At 54.7% G+C, this 23,527-nt stretch overlaps 1 protein-coding gene across 21 annotated transcripts in view; it reads right to left on the reverse strand.

Annotated features, from left to right (window-relative positions):
* The window catches only part of MAPT (microtubule associated protein tau), a 102,202-nt gene that overhangs the window by 14,564 nt on the left and 64,111 nt on the right, over positions 1–23,527 (reverse strand). For 7 of the 21 annotated variants that reach the window (XM_070560276.1, XM_070560274.1, XM_070560280.1 and 4 more), the window contains 4 exons: positions 21,991–22,056; positions 14,400–14,455; positions 10,366–10,495; positions 6,692–6,957 (listed from right to left, as the gene is read on the reverse strand). In XM_070560276.1, the coding sequence (XP_070416377.1) occupies positions 6,692–6,957; positions 10,366–10,495; positions 14,400–14,455; positions 21,991–22,056 (518 nt within the window). Of the gene's footprint in view, positions 1–6,691; positions 6,958–9,002; positions 9,057–10,365; positions 10,496–11,569; positions 11,768–14,399; positions 14,456–17,192; positions 18,294–21,990; positions 22,057–23,527 lie in introns of all 21 variants that reach the window. The other 14 variants (XM_070560262.1, XM_070560260.1, XM_070560265.1 and 11 more) reach the window with 8 other exon arrangements.

Raw genomic sequence — 23,527 nt, forward strand, 5'->3', positions numbered from 1 at the left:
CCTCCTCTTTTTGCTGAGGAAGACTGGCCCTGAGCTAACATCGTGCCCATCTTCCTCTACTTTCTGTGTGGGACGCCTACCACAGCATGGCATGCCAAGTGGTGCTATGTCCGCACCCAGGATCCGAACCAGTGAACCCTGGGCCACAGAAGCAGAACGTATGCACGTAACCACTGCACCACCGGGCCAGCGCCCTGCCCCCCAGCTTTCTGATGAGGGGCCAGTGAGGCCCAGAGAGGTTCAGCAACCTTCTCAAGTCAGTGGTAGAACCCACACAGGAACCTAGACCTGGGTGTTTCTGCAGCCACAGGCTACCTATGTGACAACCAAGTTCCGCCTGAGCTGTCCTCAAGCCTGTTCTCATGAACCAAATGAACGTTCTCCCCCGCCAGCAAGGAGAGACTGCAATGGGGCCTCAAGCCCAGGCTCGAGCTGGGAGCAGGCCAGATGGCTTTCTCACACCGATTCTTAAGCAGTGGCTGGCACTCTCTGCATAATATCTTTGAATCAGTTCGTGCCACCTTTAGATTTTAAGGAGTCCCACATGAACTCCTTCTTTGGGGATAATTTTTTATTCATAACTTTCTATTGGATAAGTCCCAGAAGCAGATTTGCCTGCTTTCACAAAGGAATTGGAGTTTAGAGTTAGAAAACACACACATACACACAAACACACAACATAATAAAACAGGAAAATTTAAAGGATAATGGTAAAAAAAGGGGAGGTGTTTAGGACTGACAGTGATAAGATGGATCATTACATTTAGCTCTGAGCTTCCTGGAAGCCAAGGTAAAAAGGGAAAGCCTAATGGGTTATATAACTCTCCTTATCTGACAAAGAAAACTTACCAGTTTTTCAAGGGAGATAACCTTGTTTTCTGTACTAGTCCATACAAGAAATTCATCAAAGAATCAAGAGACATTAAGCAATAACAAGATCTGAAAAATACGTAGAAATGTTTTCTCCCTATGGCTTCTTCTTGTTCCAATCTAACAAAAAAAGGCAACAAGCTTCTGTGGGTTTTGACAACAGACATAAGGATATTTACAAAGCAAACTTGAATCTGTTAGCTGTCAATTTAAGCCCACACCTTTTACAGGATGTTAGATTTATACAAAGGAGAAAAAAGGGTAATGGTTGGCATTATGAAATGGGAATCCTTAATTTCTCAGCTGAAGTAACATGTGTGATACTGAGGCTCGGCTCTGGGCAGACACTGAAAATATCCATCAAGGGAAAGAACAATGTTTTGTAAGCTCCTAATTTTGATCCAGGGGGCTCGAGTCAAGGGAGAAATTCCTGTGGACAGGGTTTGACCCTGGGGTGGGGTGGAGATAGGGGTGGGCCCACTTTGGTTTAATCCATTTCCTGGAGGACCCAAAGCCGTCCCAAACCAGATCAACCAGCTGTGAGCTGGTTCCGGTTGGGCCTGCCTCTCTCGAGGTGCTCCAGACGGCCAGCTCTCCCCCAGGAGCTCCCAGGCTGGCCCGGGTTTCGGACTGTCCCTGGTGAGGCCGGTCTCCAGCATTGCCTGGCCAACCGGTCCAGTGCTGAGGCTTGGGGCCTGGGGTGCTCTGGAGGGAACTGAACCCCCGGGGTGGGGGGTGGTGGTGGGGGCCTGGACACCCACAGCAAGCCTTCTCTTCAAGTCCAAGGTGGTCAGCCTGAGAACTGACACGGGAAGACTTCTCTAAGTCCTGTCAAGTCAAGCGCCAAAGAAGAGATCGAATGACAGGGGAGTCACCTTTAGAACCATTTACACCGTTCCTTTAACAGTGGCTGCCCCAAGCAGGGTCTGGGAGTGACAGGGCTGTCCCCTCTGCAGGGCCTGGCACCTCCGCTCAGGAGAGGCAACCTATCCTCGGTACAAATTCGCTGCATTTACTCCACATAAATGTTCTACACGTGTGCTTTTAAAAATAACTGGGTCTCTGTCTATACACATAATGAGTTTAAAATACTTGAGTTCTCCAGAACCGAGACAGACGCTTACAGCCTTCCACCGCCATCTTGTGGCCACTTGCAATATTGCAGCCCCCGGCTTTCCAAGCCTCCCGGTCTGGCCGGCGTCTGTCCCGCCGGGGGACCCGGACCCCCTCGGGGGAAGGGCCTTTAGCTCCACGTGCTCAGAGCCAAGCAGGCCGCCCCACGCTCCGGCTCTGGGCCCTTTCCTGGCCGTGACTCTGCACATCCCTGCTCACCCGTGGCAGCCAGAGGCGCCCCCAGTTCTCCTGACCAGGCAGCCTCGGCCCCAGGCGAGCTCCTTCTCGCAGCCCGACGGTCCCCTGTGCTTCCCCGTCTGCGCCCCGCTGACCCCGCCAAGGGCTGCTGAGCTGGGCGCTGCCGCAACCGCTGGGAGCCCTCCCGCGCCCTCGTACGCAGCTCAGCCGGCCTCCCAGCCCCGCGCCCACGAGGCTCCCTGGGGACGGCGCCCCCGGCACCCCGCCTCTTCTCCATCCTATCTGGTCCTGTCCGGGCCCTCGCCCCCCGGCTCCCGGCGCACCCAGCGGGGACCTCCCTCTAGCAGCTGCTGACTGTCCCTAGCTCTCCTGCAAACGACAAAGCTCCGGCCTAACCGCGCCCCTCCGGCGCGCCCCGCCGTGCCAGGCCCGGCTTCACTTCGCTTTGCTCTATCCATTTCTCTTTTCTGATTAGAATGTTTTCCTTGAAAGGGAAAAACAGAGAAAAAGAATCACTCACAATCTCTCCCTGCTTCTCATATAGATCGTAGGCATAACGTATATGATGTATGCAATTTTAACTTAGTATAACATTTATAATTTTTTATAATTATAAAAATCCTTTTCAAAGATAAACTTTAAATGGCAACGTCATTTATAGTATGGCCTCACCATTCTCTCTGTATTGTTAGACATTTAAATTGTTTTGTTTTTCAATTATAAAGCTCAATGCACGTTTTTGTGCTTAAAATCTTTTTCTGAATTTTGGGTTTTCGTTCTTTCCTGGATTTAGAGTATCCAGCACCTACTGTAGATCGAGTTGTGTGCGAGTCCACAGGGACACAAGGATCTCAAGGTGACCTTCAGGCTGGCCCAGAGGAAGGAGACAGCAGGCCCTTTGACAGATCATTGATTTAGTGGAATTAAATTGTGAAAGCTAAGAACATTCTTTTGTCATACCCAGAAGGACTGTCCTGATTCACGCCCTCCCCAGGATGTAAGGTTGGCAATTCCACATCACTCCAACCTTCAGTGGGGAGGTTACTTTTTTAATGTGTTTTTTTTGAAGAAGAAGATTAGCCTTGAGCTAACATCTGCCGCCAATCCTCCTCTTTTTGTTGAGGAAGACTGGCCCTGAGCTAACATCTGTGCCCATTTCCCTCTACTTTATATGTGGGATGCCTGCCACCGCATGGCTTGACAAGCGGTGCCATGTCCACACTCGGGATCTGAACCGGTGAACCCAGGCCACCGAAGCAGAACGTGCAAACTTAACTGCTGCGCCACCAGGCCGGCCTCCCGGCCCCTTTTAATGTGTTTTAAATGCTGGTTCTTTGTCTCTGTTTCCAAACACCGCCCGCCCCCTCTAAGGAACAGGGCTGGGACAAACTCTTGGGGAGGGGGTGCAGGACGCAGGGACTGGCCTGGGCTGCCTCTGAGCTGTCTGAGGAGCCAGGTGCATGGAATCTGAAAATGGGGACAGGGTCAGGACCAAAAGAGGACAATCGGTCACCAGATCCAGGGTGCATGGGATGAGCTAGTATTGGGGTTGAGGCCAGAGGCCAGCAGGTGAGAATTTGGGGGCTCTGAGTCTCAGCTGGACCACGCGGGGGAACACTTGGGAGGCCCTGCTGGAGAGTCTAACAGGCCTGGGGGAGGCTCGGGCACTAGGATGTGAAGGAACCCCCCGCGGGTGATTGTCTTCGGCGGGCGGGGCTGTGGGCCAACTGCTGCGCAGGGAGCAGGTACGCTGGCCTGCCGGGCTGCGGGCCCTCCTCCCCGTCTCTCCCCACCCTTGGTGGATCCAACGGGTTCTGCGGAAGTGGCCAGTGATCATCTGCATTTCCCCTTAAAAATACTTTTGTTCAGACTCTTCAAGCCATGATGTTCACTGTGGCAAATCAGGAAAACAGAGAAGAGGACAAAGCGGAAAAGAGCCATTTGACATTTTCCCCGATGATTTAAATGACCTGCTGCGCTCTTCACGCTGCCATTACAGACAGGCCACCTCCGGCTCCTCCTCCTTCAGTGCCACCCATCCTCTAGTCAGGGAGTGAGTTCTTCTTGGGACTTAGCGCCTTGTCCGTTTTGTACCCGAACAAACACTGATGGAGCAGTTACTGTATGTCGGGCGCCACGCGAGGCCACAGGGATCCAGATTTCAAGGAGGCCCCTCAGAGCCGTCAGTCTAGTCATTTTAAAGGTCTTCTCCATGGATTGCATGTGCCTTCTTTTACCCTTTTTTTTTTCATTTTTCCTGGAGATTAACGTGTTGATCTTTGTTGTTACAGCTGAGGTTTTCTTTGTTTCAATTTCCCAGGTTTTCCATGGAACTTACGGGGAGGCTGGTACTCCCCCCTCTGCAGCTTTCCCACACCCCCTCCCCCAGTTAGGGCCACAGAAGGTCACTCTGTCTCCTGTAACCCTTCAGGAGGTACGGACACATGCCTGCGCCCAGCGTGGCAAGGTTGTAACCTGGGGCACCATCCCCCTTTCCACTCTGAGCATCAAGTCACTGGCCCCCAGCCGGACCCCTCTCCCTGCACAGACAGGCTGGGCAGCCCTGGGCGTGGGGTGGGGTCCGCCCTGAGCAGGGCCTTCAGTGGAAGGTCTTCCTCCCGCTCAGCCCTGTCACAGCTGCTCTCAGCAGGGCTGCAAGAACTGGCCCAAACTGGCCCAAACCTTGCAAGCCGACCTCAGATGACCTCCAGCTGGAGGGGCACAGCCTGCGCCCACGGGAAGACGAGGCGTCTGCTGGTGTGTGACAGCCCACAGGCCAGGAGACCTGATGATCACGGCCTCCCTCTCGCCGGGATGTGTCGTCATGAGCCAGCTGGTCACAGCCGCTGGATCGTCTCAATGGGGCAGAGCTGGCTGTGCGGGGTTTTGTTTCTCATTTTTCAAAACGGGGGCAAACAGTCACTCTGTGCTCTGAAAACAGGGTGCACAAAGGACACTCACAGTGCCGAGGGAGAGGTGCGCATGCGAGTGGGAAACATCCCACCACCTTGGAAACCCTCTCCCTGGGGGTCCCTCTGCCCCCGAAGCTTCACAGAGGGGTCAACTTCAAGCCAACGCCCAGCACGGCTGTCTCAGAGCCCCTTCTGGAAGGAGATGGGCATCTTTATGGAGAGGAGCACAGGTGGGCGCTGCAGGGCCCAGGGCCGACCCCCTGGTCCCAGACCAGCGGGGAGACGGGGCTCTACTCCTTCAGGGCCACAAGGATGGGAAAGGCCAGCAGGAGGCCCTGCAAAGTGCAGGGTTTCAGGGAAGGCGCCCGCATGGACCCAAGGCCTTCGGAGACGCCCTCCCTCCGCCGTGACCCAGGCCGCGGCCCAGAGTAATAAATAACGTCAATTGTGCAGAGCGCCCTGTGTCAGGGGAGGCGAGTGGTCCTGTATGAAAGGGAAGCATCAGGTCAGGGTTCTGTACAGCACCCCCAGCCCACCAGGAGGCTCACTGCCCCCTAGACGGCCCAGCCCCAAGGCCCACACATCCGTGGTCTCGAGCGGAATTGTGGTCCTCTGCACCCCACACACGCCTCCTCTTCCTCCCTCTCTGTTCCCCTCTGTGTGCTGGGGGGAGGGCTGTTATGGGCTGAACTGTGTCCCCCAAAGCCATATGCTGAAGCCACCTCCCAGCACCTCAGAATAGGGCTGTATTTGGATGGAGGGTCTTTAAAGTGGTCATGAAGTTAAAACGAGCTCATTAGGGTGGCCCCTAATCCACTATCGCTGGTGTCCTCATAAGAAGGGGAGGTCAGGACTGGGAGACACCCAGAGAAAAACCGTGTGAGGACACGAAGGGACGGCGGCCACCAACAGGCCACGGAGCGAGGCCTCGGAAGAAACCAACCCTGCCGACACCTTGACCGTGGACGTCCGGCCGCCAGGATTGTGAGGAATCGACCTCTGTTTTACAAGCTGCCCCATCTGTGGGACTTTGGACGTCAGCCCCAGGAAACTCACCCAATGGGGCACAAGAAGAGGAGGAAGGGAGTCCAGGCCGGTCCCCATTTCCCGCCACCTCAGGCCCTCAGAAGCTCACGTTTCTCCACCTTTAGGAGACCCAAAATGGAACCCCGAATTTCCCCAGAATTGAGGGTTAGAGAGACACCTCACCTAAACAAATGTCCAGCGAACACCAGAGACGCCACCTGCAGACTGGTTGTGTCATGTTCTAAACACGAGGCACGCGGGGGGCACGTGTGTGGGCGCCCTGCCTCCGAGGACCCCCAGGTCACAGAGACCAGATAACCCTGTCCTCTCTGATCCTCTCCTCTCAGCAGGGGTGAAATGGAGAAGGAAAGAACCGGTACTTTCTCTCCCCTAAGCAGGGCACTCATGGCATGGCAGTGACCCCAATAAAGAAGTGAACCATAACCCGGCTGTCTCTCCGTGACCAGGTCCTGGAGGGGCCTGGGTGCCATGTGAGGCGGGGGAGCAGAGTCACTCGCTCGCCTCTGCCCCGGTGTGGGGGACCCGAGCAGCCAGCCCCTGCACGCCCTTACCTTCCCGCCTCCCGGCTGGTGCTTCAGGTTTTCAGTGGAGCCGATCTTGGACCTGACGTTCTTCAGGTCTGGCATGGGCACGGGGGCCGTCTGCAGGCGGCTCTTGGCTGAAGACGGCGACTTGGGTGGAGTGCGGACCACTGCCACCTTCTTGGGTTCCCGGGCAGGTGGTGTCGGCAGCGATGGGGTGCGGGAACGGCTGCCAGGAGTGCCCGGGGACCCAGGGCTGCTGTAGCCGCTGCGATCCCCAGATTTCCCCGAGTCACCTGGAGAGGAAGGAGGGCGTGAGGCCAGCACTTGGGGCGGGTGAGGGTTGGAAAGTCCCTTGGGGCTGCCTGTCCTGAGGTCCACTCCCAGACTCGGGGCCGGATTACGCAGGTGGGAACAAGGCTGGAAACTCAGCCAAACCAGCAATAGGCTGACCTCAAGCCATTTCTAGAGAAATGCCTTCTCTTCTTGCCCTTGTCACTTAGGGACAGAGACACCCCATTTTCCAGGGAAGCAACAGAATAGCCATCAAGGGCCACCCACGACCCCTTCCCCAGGGGGACTGACTCTGCCCCATGGCCCTGCGGTCAAGAGATGGGCACCAATGAGCTGTGTGGTCTCGGACAAGTCACTTTCCCTCTCTGAGCTCAAGGACCTCAACTCAAAAATGCAAAAAATTATAATGCCTGCAGTGAGGGAAGCCAGGCGGGGATGCGTGAAAATGTGCGTAAAACTCTCGTGCGATTCCACTCGGCCTATTCCCTGAATGAGGACCCAGGGGCTGCCCTCATCTGGATCCAATGGACCCTTTATCCACAGGGTGAATTTTAAGCTGTTTACCAAGTTCAAGGCCCCTTTCCCATCAGACCCCTGCCGTCCCTCCCCGACTCCTCTGTGTACCTAGGTTCCAGAGGGTATGCCAGCTTCATACCCACCTGCCCCCAGCTCTCCAAACAAGCCATGCCACTTTATGCCGCGTGCCCTGCCCTGCTGTTCCCTCCCCAGCAACGCCCTTCCCCCCATGACGCGTGGCAAGTGCCAGTGCACCTTTGCAAATACGATGTGGGAGCCAAACCAGCCAGGGAGGACCAGGGACGGCTCCTCTCCCAACAGATTCAGCCTGTGCTCCCCACACACTTCTGTTCCTGCAAGTCTCAGGTCCCCTCTTCAGTAGTTTACTACTTCGTCTGCCTCACGGATCCGTGTTTCTCCAAGTGTGGCCCAGGGACCCTGCATCAGAACCTCCCCAACGAGGGGGCAGACTTGTTAGATGCAGACTCCTGGGCCCCAGCCAGACCTGAGAGGACAGGATCTCTAGGGGTGGGGCCTGTAAAACTGGTTCTCCCCAGCTCCCCAGGATTCTGGAGCAGACTCCACTCTGAAAGGCCCAGGTTTGGGTGCCGTGCCAGGGGACGGCTGAGCTTCCTCCAGCTCCAGGCGTCTGGCTGCTGCTGTCTGCAAGCTTCCGGCAGAGACGCCCTGCACGCGCCCCAGGAACCATCTGCACCAAACAGCGAACAGGGACCTGCCGGGCCTGGAGGAGGGCGCCGGCTCTCTGCTGAAGCGCCTGCACAGAGAGGGCGGCGACTCATGTCAAGGGGAGACTGCGCGCGGCCAAATTTAGAGTTTGAATTTCTTTGTTGTTGGACATCCCTAAAGTCGTCAAGATCTGTGGCAACAGGACAAATGAAGCCTTTTCTCCTTTTTCACATAAGGAGACAACAGACAGGGCCTGCAGGCTCGGCCCCTCCGTTCCACAGCCCCTCCTGCCTCTATGGACTCCAGGCTGACCAGTGGACTTGGCGGTGGCTTCCAATCCTTTCTGTGACACTTAATTACACTGCCACCTCAGGCAAGTCACTTGACCTCCGTCAGCCTGTGTCCTCGTCTGACAAATGGGGAGAGCGGCCTGTGGCCCACGGTGCTGTGTTTGGAAGACGGATGCTGTAGCAGGTGCAGCGTCCAGCACAGCGGCTGGGGCTCCAAGGGTGCGCGTCTCATAAATGCCAGCGGGAATCTCACACCTAAACCTCGGGCAGGCACGGTCCACACCTCCAGCACCCACACCCTGCCCGAGGCTCATGCTCCCCTGGCCCGCCCCAACAGTAAGTGAGCACACGCAGGACTATAAAGGTCCTTCAGACAGACACATCCCACAAACCACACGCAAGGAGAGGAGCAGGAGTTCGACTGTTCCAGCTTCAGGCTCAACGTGTGAAGCCCACGTTTCAGAAGCAGGTCCTCCCAGCTCTAAAACCTAAGCCAGCGAACAGCCGCACACGCAAAGGGGGCGACCCCCTGGGCGAAGCAGGCTCCAAATTACCTCTGTCAGATTTTGCCCCTGCAGGGGGTGGCTTTCTCTGCACTTTCTTGGTAGCTTAAAAGAAAAATCCACAGACAGCCTTGTTATAACCAAGCTTAAACGGGGCCTTCATGAGCTCTTCTTCACGCTGTGGACACTAAGCCACATCCGGCCAGGCCAGCCCACAGAGGTGAGCTAGGCAGGGAATGGGTTCAGGGAGCAGAGGCCCTGTCTGGCAGGAAACAAGGTCAAGGGGACCCACAGGGGGGATCAGTCCACCTGCAGCTGTCACGTAGGAGTGGGTAAGATCCGAAGAGAAATGCACGCGCCGTTTCTAGCTATGACTCCAGCTGTGTGAGTCAGCTGGCATAATGTTAAGTGAAAAAAACCAAGATCAAAACCATCCATAAAAATCACAGTGCTGTTAATTACCCCAAATCCTATGTATTATACACATGAGAAAAAACACTATGAGGGAAGACAAGCCAACAGTCTGTAACGAGTGGCCGTCCTGGCAGGCACCGCCCTCTGGCAAACTTGGGTTCAACGCCATGGCAAAACCATGCAGCAGACGAGGGGCTCTGACTGTCCCCTCGGGCCAACGAGCAGCAGAGACACAGCGAACCAGCCCAGACCCCATGCAGCCCCCATACAAGACCCACAGGCCCCTGAGTACCACCTGGAGCCAACACAGGCCAGACAGCCTGAGCTGTACAGATTGAAACCCGGCTGGCTGGGATAGTCGCCTGGGCAGTGGAGGGGGGAAGCTCAGCCGGGTTGTCCCCAGTCCCCAAAGAGGACGACCACTCTTCATTGCATCACTGGAAACAAGATGGCTCACTGAAGCTTCCTGGTGCTCAAACCCACTGGGTTTCACTCACAGGAGCCCAGCGGGATGGGCCTCCGGTTCTGTCAGAGGGTCCCCCACGTCCCCAGTGAGTTAGGCTGCACAGGGGCTGCACCCCATGCGAGGTCACCCACAGTGACCCATCCAGGCTGCTCTGTCTGCAGAGAGACGGCGCCCAGGATCATTTAGGGGCTGAAAAACACCTCCTGGGGCCCTGGACTTGGGTTAGAGAAGCTCAGAGAAGCCTCTTTCCTGCCACTTATTAGCCACGTGGCTGCACTTTCCTCATGCTTTAAATGAGCCGGTTAGCCTTGGCCGTGTGAACTCTCAGAGCCTTGGTGTCTCCACTGACAAAAAGCCTTCAGTATCTCCCTCAGAAAACTGTCAAAAGGACGAGAGGGAAAACAAACATTCCGGGGCTTAGTGAATTGCAGGCGTCCATCAGCTGCCGGGGGTTGTTAACTGTCAGGCCTGCAGACACAGGACGCTACAGCCTGAACCCCGCCAGGCGGGGAGTCCAGGGAACATTCTTCCTACCAGAGCCGGGTGGGGTCTTCGGGGAGGGTGTGGTTTTCGCTGGAATCCTGGTGGCGTTGGCCTGGCCTTTCTGGCCTGGAGGGGCTGCTCCCCGGGGTGTGGCAATCTTCGTTCCAGTTTTATCTGCCCCCTGTAAACAGAAGCACCGGAGGGTGGTTTTTACGATCGGGAAAGGTGACTGTCACCCAGAGTCCATGCCAGCCCCACTCAACCACCTTGACTCAAATGAGGCTACGACTGGGGTGACCCTTTGCCTACTAGACGCAGCGAATGTCTTCTCAGTCACAAAGGTGTGCTGGGCACACGACCCACAGCCCCACCCAATCGCCAAGCTCTCTGACTACCACTTCCTTCTAGGGGAGCTGTTTACAGGAGTTATCAGCATGAGTCGTGCTACTGCATTTAACTAAAGGCCACAGAGCTCAGAGCCACCATCAGGCTATCATCTACCCAGTGTCGACGGGCAGGACATGAGTAGACCACTCCTATGCGGACACCCATTCTCTGACTCTCCTCAGGGATTTATTTGACTGATGGTGGTTGGTTTCACCAGAGGTCCTTGGAGACGCTCTTGAACCTAACGAGCCAACAGAGCTGGGTGGTATTTTTTTGTTCTCTCTCAAACAACCCTTAGGTGTCAGTAACCCTTAGGTGTGCTAGGAGCCCTGGGGGTGAGCACCAGCATCAATTAGCAAACTGGCCACAGGTTGAGAGCAAGTCTACACAAGCACAGTGTGCTGATCGGGGGCAGTTACTGGGTCTGTTTACCCAGAAGATGACCTTGACACATAACACAAACTCCAAAAAGAAACTGAGGGTAACCAAGGACCATAAGGTGGTTCAGGAGGGAGTGCACTAGGGGGCCAGGTGTCGCTGCACAGCGATGCTGTGAGCCCCGAGGAGGGCAGTCTGGGAGCGCTCCAGTTACCAAGGCCAGGAACAGACAAAGGGACCCAGCTGGGTGGTGATGCCCAAACCAGGCTCCCACCAGGTGCCCTAGGGGCTGTTGCTCTGAGGGACCCGGGGAACTGAGAAGGAGGGCACCAAACCCCTTTTCCCCGGTTCAACCAGAATTTTAACTGTTCTGCATGATGCTTGTGGGTAAGAGCTCATTTGAAGAAAGGTCTTTGCAGCCAGGAAAAAAAAAAAAAAATTGAAAACCACATTAGAGCGGCCTGATTCTTTTCAAAGGCGGTTTCCTTACCTTGACTTTCATCTCCTTTGTTCCAGAACTGCCAGTTCGGGGTGTGACAGAAGAGACGTGTTTAGGAGAGGAAGATGGCTCTGGGCACACGGCAGGGCTGGAGGGTTTGATCAAAGGGTCTGAGCTACCAGGAGTGGGGCGTTGGGGGCTAAGGCAAGGCCTATTTTTCAAGGTTTTAGCACAGGAAGGTGTGGATGTCTTAAACATAAACATAAATAAAATCAAAATAAAAGTCAGCACATGGGGGAGGGGAGCAAACTGAAAAAGGACAGTAAGTAAAAATAAATAAGGCAGGTGACGGTTTAAAGCAGGGGTCTCCAAACTGTCTGGACCATGTACCCACATCAGTCCTTCCAACCAGAAGAACAGAGAGTAACCGGGCCCCTCACGGACTTGAAGGTCCTTAGCAGTTAACACAGATGCCTTGATGCCAATATACGATGTACATCAGAAAACTTACACGTGACAGAACTTTTAAGAGAAGATGAAAACCGGATGGTAGTTCCACTATGTTCTTTCTCCAGCCCATCGGATCTTCTTGTGCTCCCCACTTTGGAGACCACTGGTTTAAAGGTGTTTCATGCCCCCAGAATCAATGGAGATCACCAAAGTATGTGATTCTTAGGATGTTTTTCAAGAAAACATCCCCAATGTGTTATGGGTCAGAAGGGTCCCACTTTCTGCTCAATTCTGGGGGAGGAACTCATGCTGGCCCGCTAACCCTGGGTCCTGTTCCAGCACAGACAGCCTCATACTTGCTAAAATCAGGACTGTGCCTGCCTCAAGCCTGAAAGATTCTCCCTCGTGCCACTTAGGTTACACACACACACACACACACACACACACACGCACGCATGCTTTCTGATTAAAGTCTGAAATAAAACAAAATACTATCTGATGGATCCTAATCTGGCCAGTGTTTACTCTTGAGCACATTCCACCTAAGGAAATGGCCTGGGTGGGGCCGGCGGCCAATGGGACAGGCATCTGTGAGCTGGAAGACCTCACAGCGAGAGCTGCCCCCTTGAGACAAGGACACTTGATGGATGGCGGCTGACACCTGGGGTCTGTTCTAACTGCCTCTGGGGGACTTTGACCTGGAAGCGTGGCCCTAGTGGAGGAGGGTGGTCTGGGAGGGGGAGGGGCCGTGCCTTCAGGAATAGAACCAAGAGGCCAATCCAGAGCGTTCCATGGAGGGAGTCAGAGCTACAGAGCAGGGTCCTGACTGGAGACTTCCTCAGGCTCCTTGGGTTTGCTTCCATTGCCCTCGGATTCCCCCAGAAGTGGCTGAGGCCCTCTCGGCGGCCGGCCGGCCTTGGCAAGGAGGGCCCAAGGATGGAGCAGGGGTCTGAGGGGAGGGAGGCAGGCTGAGGCTCTGGGGCCGGTGACAGGAGAAGCTGGGGTGGGTACCAGCAACTCCTCCTTCCCCAGCTGCACAAGGTCCCCTCCACCGGCACTGCTTCCCACCTGGCCAAGGTACGTGAGATGTGACTGCTCGCTGGGAGGCTGTGTGCAACTCCAGGACAGGGAGGTCGTGCCCACATGTGCGAACGAATGAATGAACGGAATACATGCATGCACGAGGCTGGGACTCCCCTAAAGGTGCATCACGATTGGCAAGCAGCCACTGCTACGGCTTCAAGCATCTAGGGCAGAGCCTCCCAAGGCCCTGCAGGACCCTCAGCTGCCTCACCAGGGTCTAGTGATGGCGAACCCTGACTTCCTACAGGGCGGCTGGCGCTTTGGGGAGCGGCCCTCGACACGCGCTACCAAACTCCCAGAGCTACCGTCTGCACCCGCGGACTCCATCAGGGCTCCAGGACCGATTAACACCCAGATGCTTCACGCAGAATTTGTATTGGAAATTGGAGATGACGTTAAATAGGTCCTTCTCTTGGGCCACAGTGGGATTTTCCTGGGACAGCCCTACTGTGCATTTACAAGAGAATTTTCCAAGATGCGAAGACATTAAGGGAGTAAACTACAGCTGAAAGGAGGCAGTGAGGGCGGGCGTGGCTCTGGACACACTTCTGGTGGCGAGCAGGCTGCTCGAGGACTCTTCCTCTGGCTGGTTTCTGGACTGACTGAAGTGTAAGTCAAGTCGCCGTCTGGGCAAGACTTCAAGATGGCATCTCCTGTGCCCTGGCCACACCTGTCCCCTTAGCCTTCAGGGTGCGTGCCAGGTTTCCCTCCTCCAGGGGCCATCCCGCCCGCTCCACAGCAACCAGGCCGATCTGCTTAGGGTTCTCGAACACACTGTCTCTTCATGCTTCTGGTCTTTGCTGTTCCTATGCCTCAGAATGGCTTTTCCCACCACTGCCTCGCCAACGCCCCTTTCCACTTTCTTCACAGCCTGCCTCTCTTCAGGACCTCTCCAGAACCTTCTGCCTTAGGTTGGAGAGCACCTCCTTGATCAACACTCCTGAAGGCCCCAAAGAAAATCTTCCATGTATCTTAAACATGGGAGTGTGTCTGTGTGTGTTTGCTGAGCCTAGTTTTGTGGTGGGAAGTGTAAGATGTGCAAAATTCAAACTTTATTGCAGACAATTCAAACATACCTTAATTTACTGTAAACGTCTCATTTAAACTATGCCAATGCAGCTGCAATTAGGAACATTAATTCATTCACCGGCTGCCTGCCCCGCCCTGGCATACGTATCAAAATGGATAAATGCTGGGATTTGAGAAGTTTGCAGAAAAGCACAAAGCACTTTGAATGACAGTTGTGCTTCTGTGACAAATGCTCCCCACATTATATCTAACAATTACTCAGACGTAAAGCATGGCCGCCCCATAAGCTTGACGGCGGCAGCGAGTTTCGTCAGCTTACCTTGGATTTTTTGTCTTCGCTTCCAGTCCCATCTTTGCCTTTACTGACCATGCGAGCTGATAAAACAGGAAATGAGAAAGTACGTTACACCTGTTTGTACAGCTCACGGAAGGAGCCTGATGCAGTTAAGCTGATTTCTGGGGATGGGAGCAACGTGTTCTGTTACATTGGGCTTGGCGGAAACCCAGCTGACTTTCTTTCCCCGTGACTCTGTTAGGTCTCACGTTGTTAGTGTCAACACGGCACACTGGGGCCATTGCTCAGAACACCCTGGCAGGAGGGGGCAGCAGGCTGGCCGAGGGTGGGGACATGCAGAGGGGACACAGCGGAAACTCTTCTGGGCACACGTTGGCATGGGCCGTTAGAGAAGGAGGACAGTGCAGGCCCCCTCCCAGGCTCCCTCTCTGTCTCTGCCAGGGTCAGTCTCCCCCAGATGGGGCCGGCCCCACTCCAAGGAGGGGCATTTGAAAGCCCCAGGGCCATGGATGGGGCAGCTCAGCCCGGCTCCGGCCCCCTGCGGGACCCCTCCCTGCTCATGCTGTCACTCAAGGAGCAGGGTGAATGGGTGGTCTTTCCAGAGCCTGCCCCTCACTACTGGGGGCTCCGCTCCAGGCCCAGCTGCTCTCCCACGAGCCCATCTCACCCCTGACCCAGCCCTGGAAAGTCGTCTCACCACCTACAGGCCCTCCTGAGGGGACAGGCCTTGACGTTTCCCCAAATTACCTCAAACTAGCTACCATTGAACATCTTACAGACAACCTCTGGGTTTTCGGACCAAACCATTGATGGCTTTTGTGTTTAGAAAGCCACACCCCTTTAGACAGGTGAAACGCGTCCACTTGTCTGCCAGGCTCACCTCTAACTCATCTTCTCTTTTGTTGACATTCGTGGTTGAAAACTGACTATAGATTTTCGTCTTTGGTTTCAATATTGTATTTCCAATGCCCCAAGGACAATGGGGCCTCGTTGACTGTCTCACTGGCCACTGGACACTGGACTTCTAGAGAGATCAGCACTGATGACCTAGCCCAGAGGTCTTCAAACTTCACTGTGCAGCAGAATCAGCGGGAGAAGTTGCTAAAATACAGATTCCTGGGCCTAGCCCAAGACTCCGTAAGCCTAGCATGGGGCACAGCAATCTGCATTCTAACCTGAGCCCCAGGTGGACCTGATTCCCATCCTTTGCCCAAATCAACCAGCATCGTCCATGTCACAACAAAAGCATCTGCTAGATCAGCATTTCCCAAATCGGGTACCACGGAACAAGCCCTCTTCCAGCTATTAGCAGGTGGGATGAAAGGAATTTGGGAAATTCATACTACGTATCCTTCTCAGAGGGTCACAATGTGCATTAGAATATTAAAGGACCTGACAAGTCCTGCAGCGGCAAACCCTGTTTAACTTTGTTTAGCCTGTTTTTTCCAAACTTACTGGACCATGGAACTTTTTTCCCTGGACACATCTATCAACATCCAGTGGACCAGTATTCAATGAAATACCATTTCAGGAAACACTGTTGTCATCTGTCAAGTCACAGTTATTTGTCCCCTACTATTTTGGAATTTAGGATATTTTAAAATAGGCTAGAGGATTTTTTTTTCTATCTTAAATTTTAAATACAGGTGCCTTTATCTACAACATTTCAAAGTTTTCTTGACAGGTAGAAGCTAATCAAAATTTAACAAATATTTGCAACTGACAGGTTAAGTAACATCAATTTCTGGGCCTCAGATAATTCCAAAATGCCAAGGGTCCTAACGTGTGAATGTGCCCAACTTGCGGCCTGAGCCTCATCCAGGACATGACCTGTCCTCTCCCTGACAGGACACAGAGACCCCGACACCTGGGAGCCTCCCCTCCCACCTCTCCAGCTGCAAAGGGGCTGCTGTGATCATGTTTCCCAGGGCTCCCGAGGGGGCCGGGCTGAGACCCCTCAACCCCAGCACAGGGACGCCCCAGGCTCGCTGAGGGACGAGGAGGTGCTTGGACAGGACACTACTGTTTCTGCTGTAGTCTTTCCTGTCACAAGGTGAGGCCATGTGGGGTGGGGGTTGTTGGGCCGAAGGCTCGGCGTGGGCTCCTCGCTACCTCCAAATGCTTGTGTGTGTGTCACCTGCTGCGTGTGAGGTGCTGTCCACTGACAAGAGCAGCAGAAGACAGGCTCCCACCCTCCGACTCTCTGAGCTGTGCGGTACCCTTCAGTACCTTCTGGAAGGCACTGTGGTGTACAGTGAAAGGCGTGCCTTTCAGAGCAGACCTACCTGGATTCTGAACCTGGCTCTGTCACTTACTACTAGGTGACCTTCAGCCAAGTACTTTACCTCTCTGTGCCTCGGTTTCCCCCTCTGAAAGTGGGGCTAATTGTGCTCCCTCGGGAGGGCGGGAGGGTTCTAGACAGTGAATTTAAGGCACATAATAAGCCCTCAGACATGGAGCAGATGTCCTCCTCTCTGCGGAGTGTGGCCCACTGACCTGTCACCAGTGAGCTGATGGCCCACCGTGGACAAATCGAGTAACTGGAGAAACAGACAGGGCAGAAAGCGCCGGGTAGGGTGTTGGTGACATGCAAGATGGTGGGCAAGCGTGAGAGCAGCGTGTGACCAGAGCCTGAGGGCAGGAGGCGGCCGCGGGTGGGTGAGCGGCAGGCCGGCGGTGGCCTGGTGGCTGTCCCTCGGGACCTCGGAAGCAGCAGGAGTCGAGGGGGGCTGGAAGCTCAGTGGCAGTGCCCACAGCCCGGGTGGCACATGAGGTCACCGGGAAGGAGCGAAGGACACAGACCTTCAAGACACAGACCTTTGAGCTGAGGAACCCGGCTGACGGGCTTCCCCGGCAGGCCAGCTGCAGGCCGCTTTCCAGATGGTTCTGGAAGGTCAGTCTTTTTTGTGTTCTCTCCCTCAGCGGGGCCCTGGGGCTCTTGCTCCTCTCCAGGGGCCCCCGGAAGTGCAGTCCTTTCCAAATCCACCTCTGAGCGTCCCTGCTCCTTCTGCACGTTGGCTTTGATGTCCACGTGGAACACGAACTCAGGGGGCACATGGGGGTGCCCTGCGCTGGGCCTGTCGGGCTCTGAGACCTGGGTCTCTGCGGAAACTTTGGAGAGGAAATTGACAGGGAGGGGGCTGGCACCCTCATCTAGGAAACCAGGGGTGCCAGTGGCTGCTCTGGAAACTATTTGGGGGGGTGGCCTGCCTTGGGTTGGGGAGCTCTGCAGACTTGGGGACACCTGGGAGAGAAGGGATTCCTGGGGCAAGGACTCATCGATGTCGCGGTCCTCGTCGACATCCTTGTGCCCCAGCCTCTCTTTGCCCTGGAGCCCCTTCAGAGGAGGCCCCTCCTGGTGCAGTTCTCCCCAAAGCTGGCGTTCCAGCAGCTCGGAGCCGTGGTGGCTTCCCTCTGTGTCCTCAGGTTCTGTCCCCAAAGCCTGGTGTGTGGCCGCCCTGGGGCTTTCGGGCAGGATGGGAGCCCCAGGCATGTCGGATGCGTGCTGGTGGGTCAGACCCAGGGTTCTCGGGTCCATGACCTCACCTCCGCGGCGCCCTGGCTCCCTGAGGAATCTTTCCTGGACGACCTTGACACTCCCAGGCTCCGTCTGGAGACATACAGGGGAGGTGAGCTTCGGAAGGGCCAGACCCTCCTGGGCCTGGTCCCCTAGTTTTGGTCCCCACTCCTGGTGGGGCTCCTGAGGGCCTCCTGTTGGAGGAGGCAGTTGGCAGATGGGACGATGCTGAGGAAGGCAAGAGACCACCGGGACGGGACCTTCTGGCTGTGTCGCCCCCAGAGGCAGCATGGAGACCCCAGGAGCTTCTCCGCTGAGTCCAGGCTGGGCCTGAGAGCTAAGCCCACTGGCCAGGAGCCTCTCAGGTGCCTCCCTCTGCTGGCCTGGGACTCTCAACTCCTCTGGGTTTGAAGAGGCAGCGGTGGCAAAAGGTTAGCAAGGGCGCATCAATTATTTAAGAGCTGGAACACACTCTTGAAATAAGACAAGCACATTCGAAGGGCATCACAAGCCCAACCAACAAAGACAAAGGCGCGTGCGCTCTGGCTCCTCCTCGCTGCTTCTGTTTGCTCAGAGTGAAAGCTCTCTTGGTCTATCTGCCACCAACTCGCTGTGAGCATCTCCCCTCTCTGGGCCTCAGTTTTCTCATCTGCAAAAGGGGGGCTCGGACCTGGTGACCTCCAAGGCCCGTCTAGCACCGATGTTATCCCTCTGCCTGTTGCAGGCTCAGAGCACGTGGGCAAGTGCAGGCTGCTGCCCCTGCCGCAGGGCCGCCTCGCACTTACTCCACTCGGCCACAGAGGCTCTCCTTCCCAGGGACTTTGAGCCTCCTGGAGATTCTGGCCTCCAGATGCGACCTGGCTTGGTTCCAGCGAGGATCCCCTTTCCTCTCCCTCTCTCTCGCCTCCCTGGTTTGACAAGCGAAACCAGAGGGTGCCCACAGACCAAGCCTGCCTCAAGCCCATGTTCTCATAGATTTGAGAACTCCAAAATTTATCATCATCAGGGCTCGAGTCTTCACTAATAGACCTACCATAAGATTCCTACAAAGAGTAACATGACTCAGATTTATCCTGGTCATCGGCCATGGCCAGGCCTCCTGCATCAAGTGGGGCAAACCACAGTGGCAGTAAAGGGCCCTGCATGGCTAAGACGCTGCCAGCCCACGGGGACCACTGCTATCACCTAGTCACACAACTTGCTGTGTACCAACCCAGTGGATGGAGGGCACACTTCAAAATCTAGAACCCCAAAGGATTCAGGGGCTTGGAGGAGAAGACTGGATGAGGTGAGGGGAGGGGGTGGGAGGATGCCGCGTGTGTCCACACACGTGTGCAGTTGTGGAGACATACAGGGAACATGTGACCGGCTCTCTCTCCCCAACCCAGTCGGAGGAGTCCACTGTAGGTGCCCGCTGGTTGCTAACAAGAAGCTCGGCCATGGCTCGCCCTCCCCTCCCACCCTTACGTCAGGCCTCCAGCTCACGATCTCATTCATTTCCTGTTCTTGGCATTGACCCCAGTGCCTGCCAGACAGCAGGCGATCAATAAACGAATCCTGCGTGGATGACCTGGTGTCAGGAAAACGTGCTGATTTCTGCTTTCTGCAGGTTCTACAGGTGCCTTGATGGGGCCCTTGGCCAATCCTGGGAAGAGCAGCCCAAACGCCAGAGAGGCAGGAAACGCGCGCCACGGGAGGCAACCTGAGCAGGTGCCCTGGCGCCAGGACTCCCACCAACCGAGGGCTCAACAGAGCAGAGGCGGCGGGAGCTGCCGGTCATCCCCCTACCCCAGCGGGCCTGCCCCCACTCTGCTGCCTTCCTGAAACAGCTGTCCTCGCAGAGCTCCTCAGACACTGCTCTTGATCGGGATGTTGGCGGACTCTGATACACCGCAAGACGTGAAAAGACCCTCACTAAAAAAGAGACCAGGGCCCCAGATGCAAATGGTCAACATGCCCTGAGAAGTCATCAATGTATGAGCGCACAGTGTGCGGGCGTGTGGATCCATGAGGAACCTAACACAATGCAATGACACTCCTGGAGGAAGGAGCCAGGCTGCGAGGACATTCTGTTCAGTCTCCAGGACACTGTGAAGTGCTCCGTAAACACCGCAATCACCGGCAGTTGGGGGGTGGGGAGGTCCGAGGTAAACACTGCGATGGCCTCAGGAATCCGGAGAAACTGTCCCCCGCGCCCCCTCAGAAGGCCTGCTCCTCATGACACTTCGAGAAGACAGCGAGCAGACCACGGGCCGACCTCCCCCATCTATCTCAGCGCCCTGCAGCGCCATCCTGAAGCATCTTTTTCTATCTTAGGTACGTCACGAACTGAGGCTGCCGGAGGTTTTCCTCCTGCAGCAGGAAAGAGACCTAATAACTGTGCTTTCGTCTACATGGCTCTTCCTAACTTGGATTGTCTTAGTACTAAATAGTATTTGCTGCAGGCCTTCAGCAAAGAAAGTGTGTGCGGATCACCAATGTGTGGGAATTTCACAAGGTTTCAGTGGAGGGAATCGGGCATGGGAATTTAGACCAGAGGTGTCAGGCAAGGCATTAAAATATGCCGGCCTGAGGGCAGAGAGAGAAACCTCACATGTGCAGACTGGGGGCCGACTTCCCATTGCAGGTGTGTACACCTTTTAGCTACATGATTCCGGGCTACTGTCAGAAAATTTAAGAATTCAGTTAGTGCAAAAGTAAAGTTTCCAGAAAAGACGTTGGCCTTATCTTTTCATTGCAAGGAATACATTTTAGGGGCATGTAGACACAGCCTGCAACAAAAATTTGTAGAAAAAAAATCAAATTCACTTCTTTTTACGGAAATAAATGATCATTTCCAGAGGTTATAAAAGCCTCTAATTTTACCTAAGCTGAAAATCATGACCTTAAAGAAACAGGAGGGGGCCGGCCCGTGGCACGGCGGTTAAGTTCACATGCTCTACTTCAGTGGTCCGGGGTTCGCTGGTTCGGATCCCGGGTGTGGACAGGGCACTGCTTGTCAAGCCATGCTGTGGCAGGTGTCCCACATATAACATAGAGGAAGATGGGCACAGATGTTAGCTCAGGGCCCATCTTCCTCAGAAAAAGAGGAGGATTGGTAGTGGATGTTAGTTCAGGACTAATCTTCCTCAAAAAAAACAGAACAAAACAGGAGGCAGGATTCTAGTTAACACATAGACTGAGGTTCCCGCTTATATTGACTATTTCTTCTAACGTTTTTCTGAAGCTCTTTGTAAGCCTAAGAATGAAAACACACTTTCTGTGCCATATGAGATGAGAAACATTAGCCCACTCGGGGGCAGTGATCCTTCCAGGCACAGGAATGTGTAGTCAGGCCTCAAAATACCCTCCATGAGACATCTCCTCAGGCTGTCTTCCCAAAGCCAGAAGGTCCCAGTGCGGCACTAAACGATAGACAAATCCCATATCACTTTCTGGAGAAAAGAACAGTGTCTTTGCAGCTCTGTTGCAATCTAGAAGCTTCCACATTATACGTAGACTCTCGAGTTCATTTATGCAGCAAAAGGTAGAAAACAAACCCAGCCTACATTGTATCAGAGGTCTCCACTTCCTAAGATAACGAATCTCTAGGATTTTAAAAATTAAGTTCTTAAAACATTTACAATATACAATTATAGAAAGTTGCTTTCCTTGAACACAGCCATTTTGGTCCCTAAGAAGAAAATTATAATAAGGTTTGAAGGTTACACAGAAGAAAGTTGAAAAGAAACAGCTCGGTGGTGACACGGTTGAGGCCTTGCTCCCAGGAAGCAGCCGGCAGGGAGACCAGCCCACCACACATAACTGTGTGTCTGCTGGACACTCATTCTGGATCCCGAGGCTGGACACGGCCGGCTTCTTCCAGAACACTAACCGCCTTAGCAATGACTCAGAAATAGTTTTAAAAAAGGAAACCAAACGCTGGAGCTCTTTCTGTATCTGAACAGCCCACTTTGATAAGAACTAACTCCTAAAAATCTCCTGGACCTCTGAATTAGGGCCCACACCGAAATTCTCTTTTCAGAGTCGAGTCCATCTGAGAGTTGCCGCCTCCCTCCTCTCAACCCCGAGCGTGGGAGGGAACCCCAGCCCACTGACCTTGAGTCACGTGTCCAGCGGCTTGGTCTTCCAAGTTGGGGGTGTCTCCAATGCCTGCTTCTTCAGCTGGTTTATGCGTCAGCAAATAAAGAAGATAAAAGCAGAGACAGTTACTGTTTGCTAGAAACAAAGCTCTCTGCATGCTCTGGCATTTCGCTGAAGACACTCAGGCAAGGCGCACCTCACGGGGGCTGGGGCTGCACCTCTGGCTCTTTGCAAACGTCACTGCCCGGGATGTGGATGGAAACAGCTCACTAAACAAACCCCACACACCCACACACCTTACAGGTGCCCACAATCCAGGAGGAAAGAACTCCACAGGGACCCTGGGGTGCTGAGCACCCTGCTCAGCAAAGATGCACAGCATGGGTGAGGTCAGAGGAGCAGTTCGCTGCTCAGCCACTGCCAGGGGAGCCAGGTCTGTGTGGCAGCTGCACTCCCAGCCCCACCAGTGCTCCGGGGGCCCCCGAGGTGCGGGGAAGGACTCAGTGTGGGCGTGGAGTCAGGCTGGGGTTCCCGCCCAGGTGTCACCATTTACTTAACCTCTCTGAGGTTTCCTCATCTGGAACCCCAAGGTGACGATACCGGTTTGTCTTGTAGGAGGGTGGTGAGGGTTAACACGAGAATTTGTGTGAACGTGTTTAGCAAAGGGCCCGGCATGTGGAGCCCCAAAACTCCAAATTACCAGGCAAACCCCTTTAACTGCATGCCCAGAATAGGTGCTACCTCGTTAGAGGAGACCAGCAGTGCCAGGGAGCAACTCTGTGTCTCGGGCTCCTGCTTAGGGAGCCACAGCTCACCCAAGACACCAAAGACAGCTCACCAAAGACTGAGAAAAGTTTCTGACCGCATCACCAACAGTACTGAAATCAATAAGCTTTCATACAATGCCAATTTCTGCATCATGAAAAAATCAGGATATTGCTACAGGACAATGGATACAACCGTCCAGAAGAAAGAGTCTATAAGGCAAGTTGGCCACACATTGACATGCACCGACCTCACGACCCCAGAACCAACATGATGGACAGTGACAGAGAGGCCACCGCCCTGAGAAATGCCTACAGGTTGCTGGCTGGGCCACCAGACTTGCGATGACTCCCTCTCCACACCTGAAACAGAGATGCCCAGTTGCCTCCACCGGCCACCATATCATGGAGAGCATGGATGAGGGAAAAGAAAGATTCCCTGGGCCGCTGGAAGCTACATGATGGCCTGTTGGCTGGCCCAGGGCAGCCGTGCTGAGGGTGGGAGCGGGGCTGCAGTGGGCTCAGGAAGTCCCCATCTGCCAGCCTGTAGGCACGAACACCTCTGGATCCCCTGCAAGCTGAGTCTGTGCAGCCCATGAGGTCTGTTGGTGACAGCTCCACATCATCTGACAACAGCCAACTGTCCGAGAGGCACAGCTCCGAGTAAAGATTTGGTCTGAGTTTCTGACAAGATCATGGAAGAAAGGTTCAGAATGACAGCAAGTCCAGCAAAATGGCACAGAGTCCTGGAGACAGAGAACATGAGGAGACGTTCTGGGCTGACATCA

The sequence above is a fragment of the Equus przewalskii genome, chromosome 10 (genome assembly GCF_037783145.1).
Source record: "Equus przewalskii isolate Varuska chromosome 10, EquPr2, whole genome shotgun sequence".
In the NCBI taxonomy this organism is placed as follows: domain Eukaryota; kingdom Metazoa; phylum Chordata; class Mammalia; order Perissodactyla; family Equidae; genus Equus; species Equus przewalskii.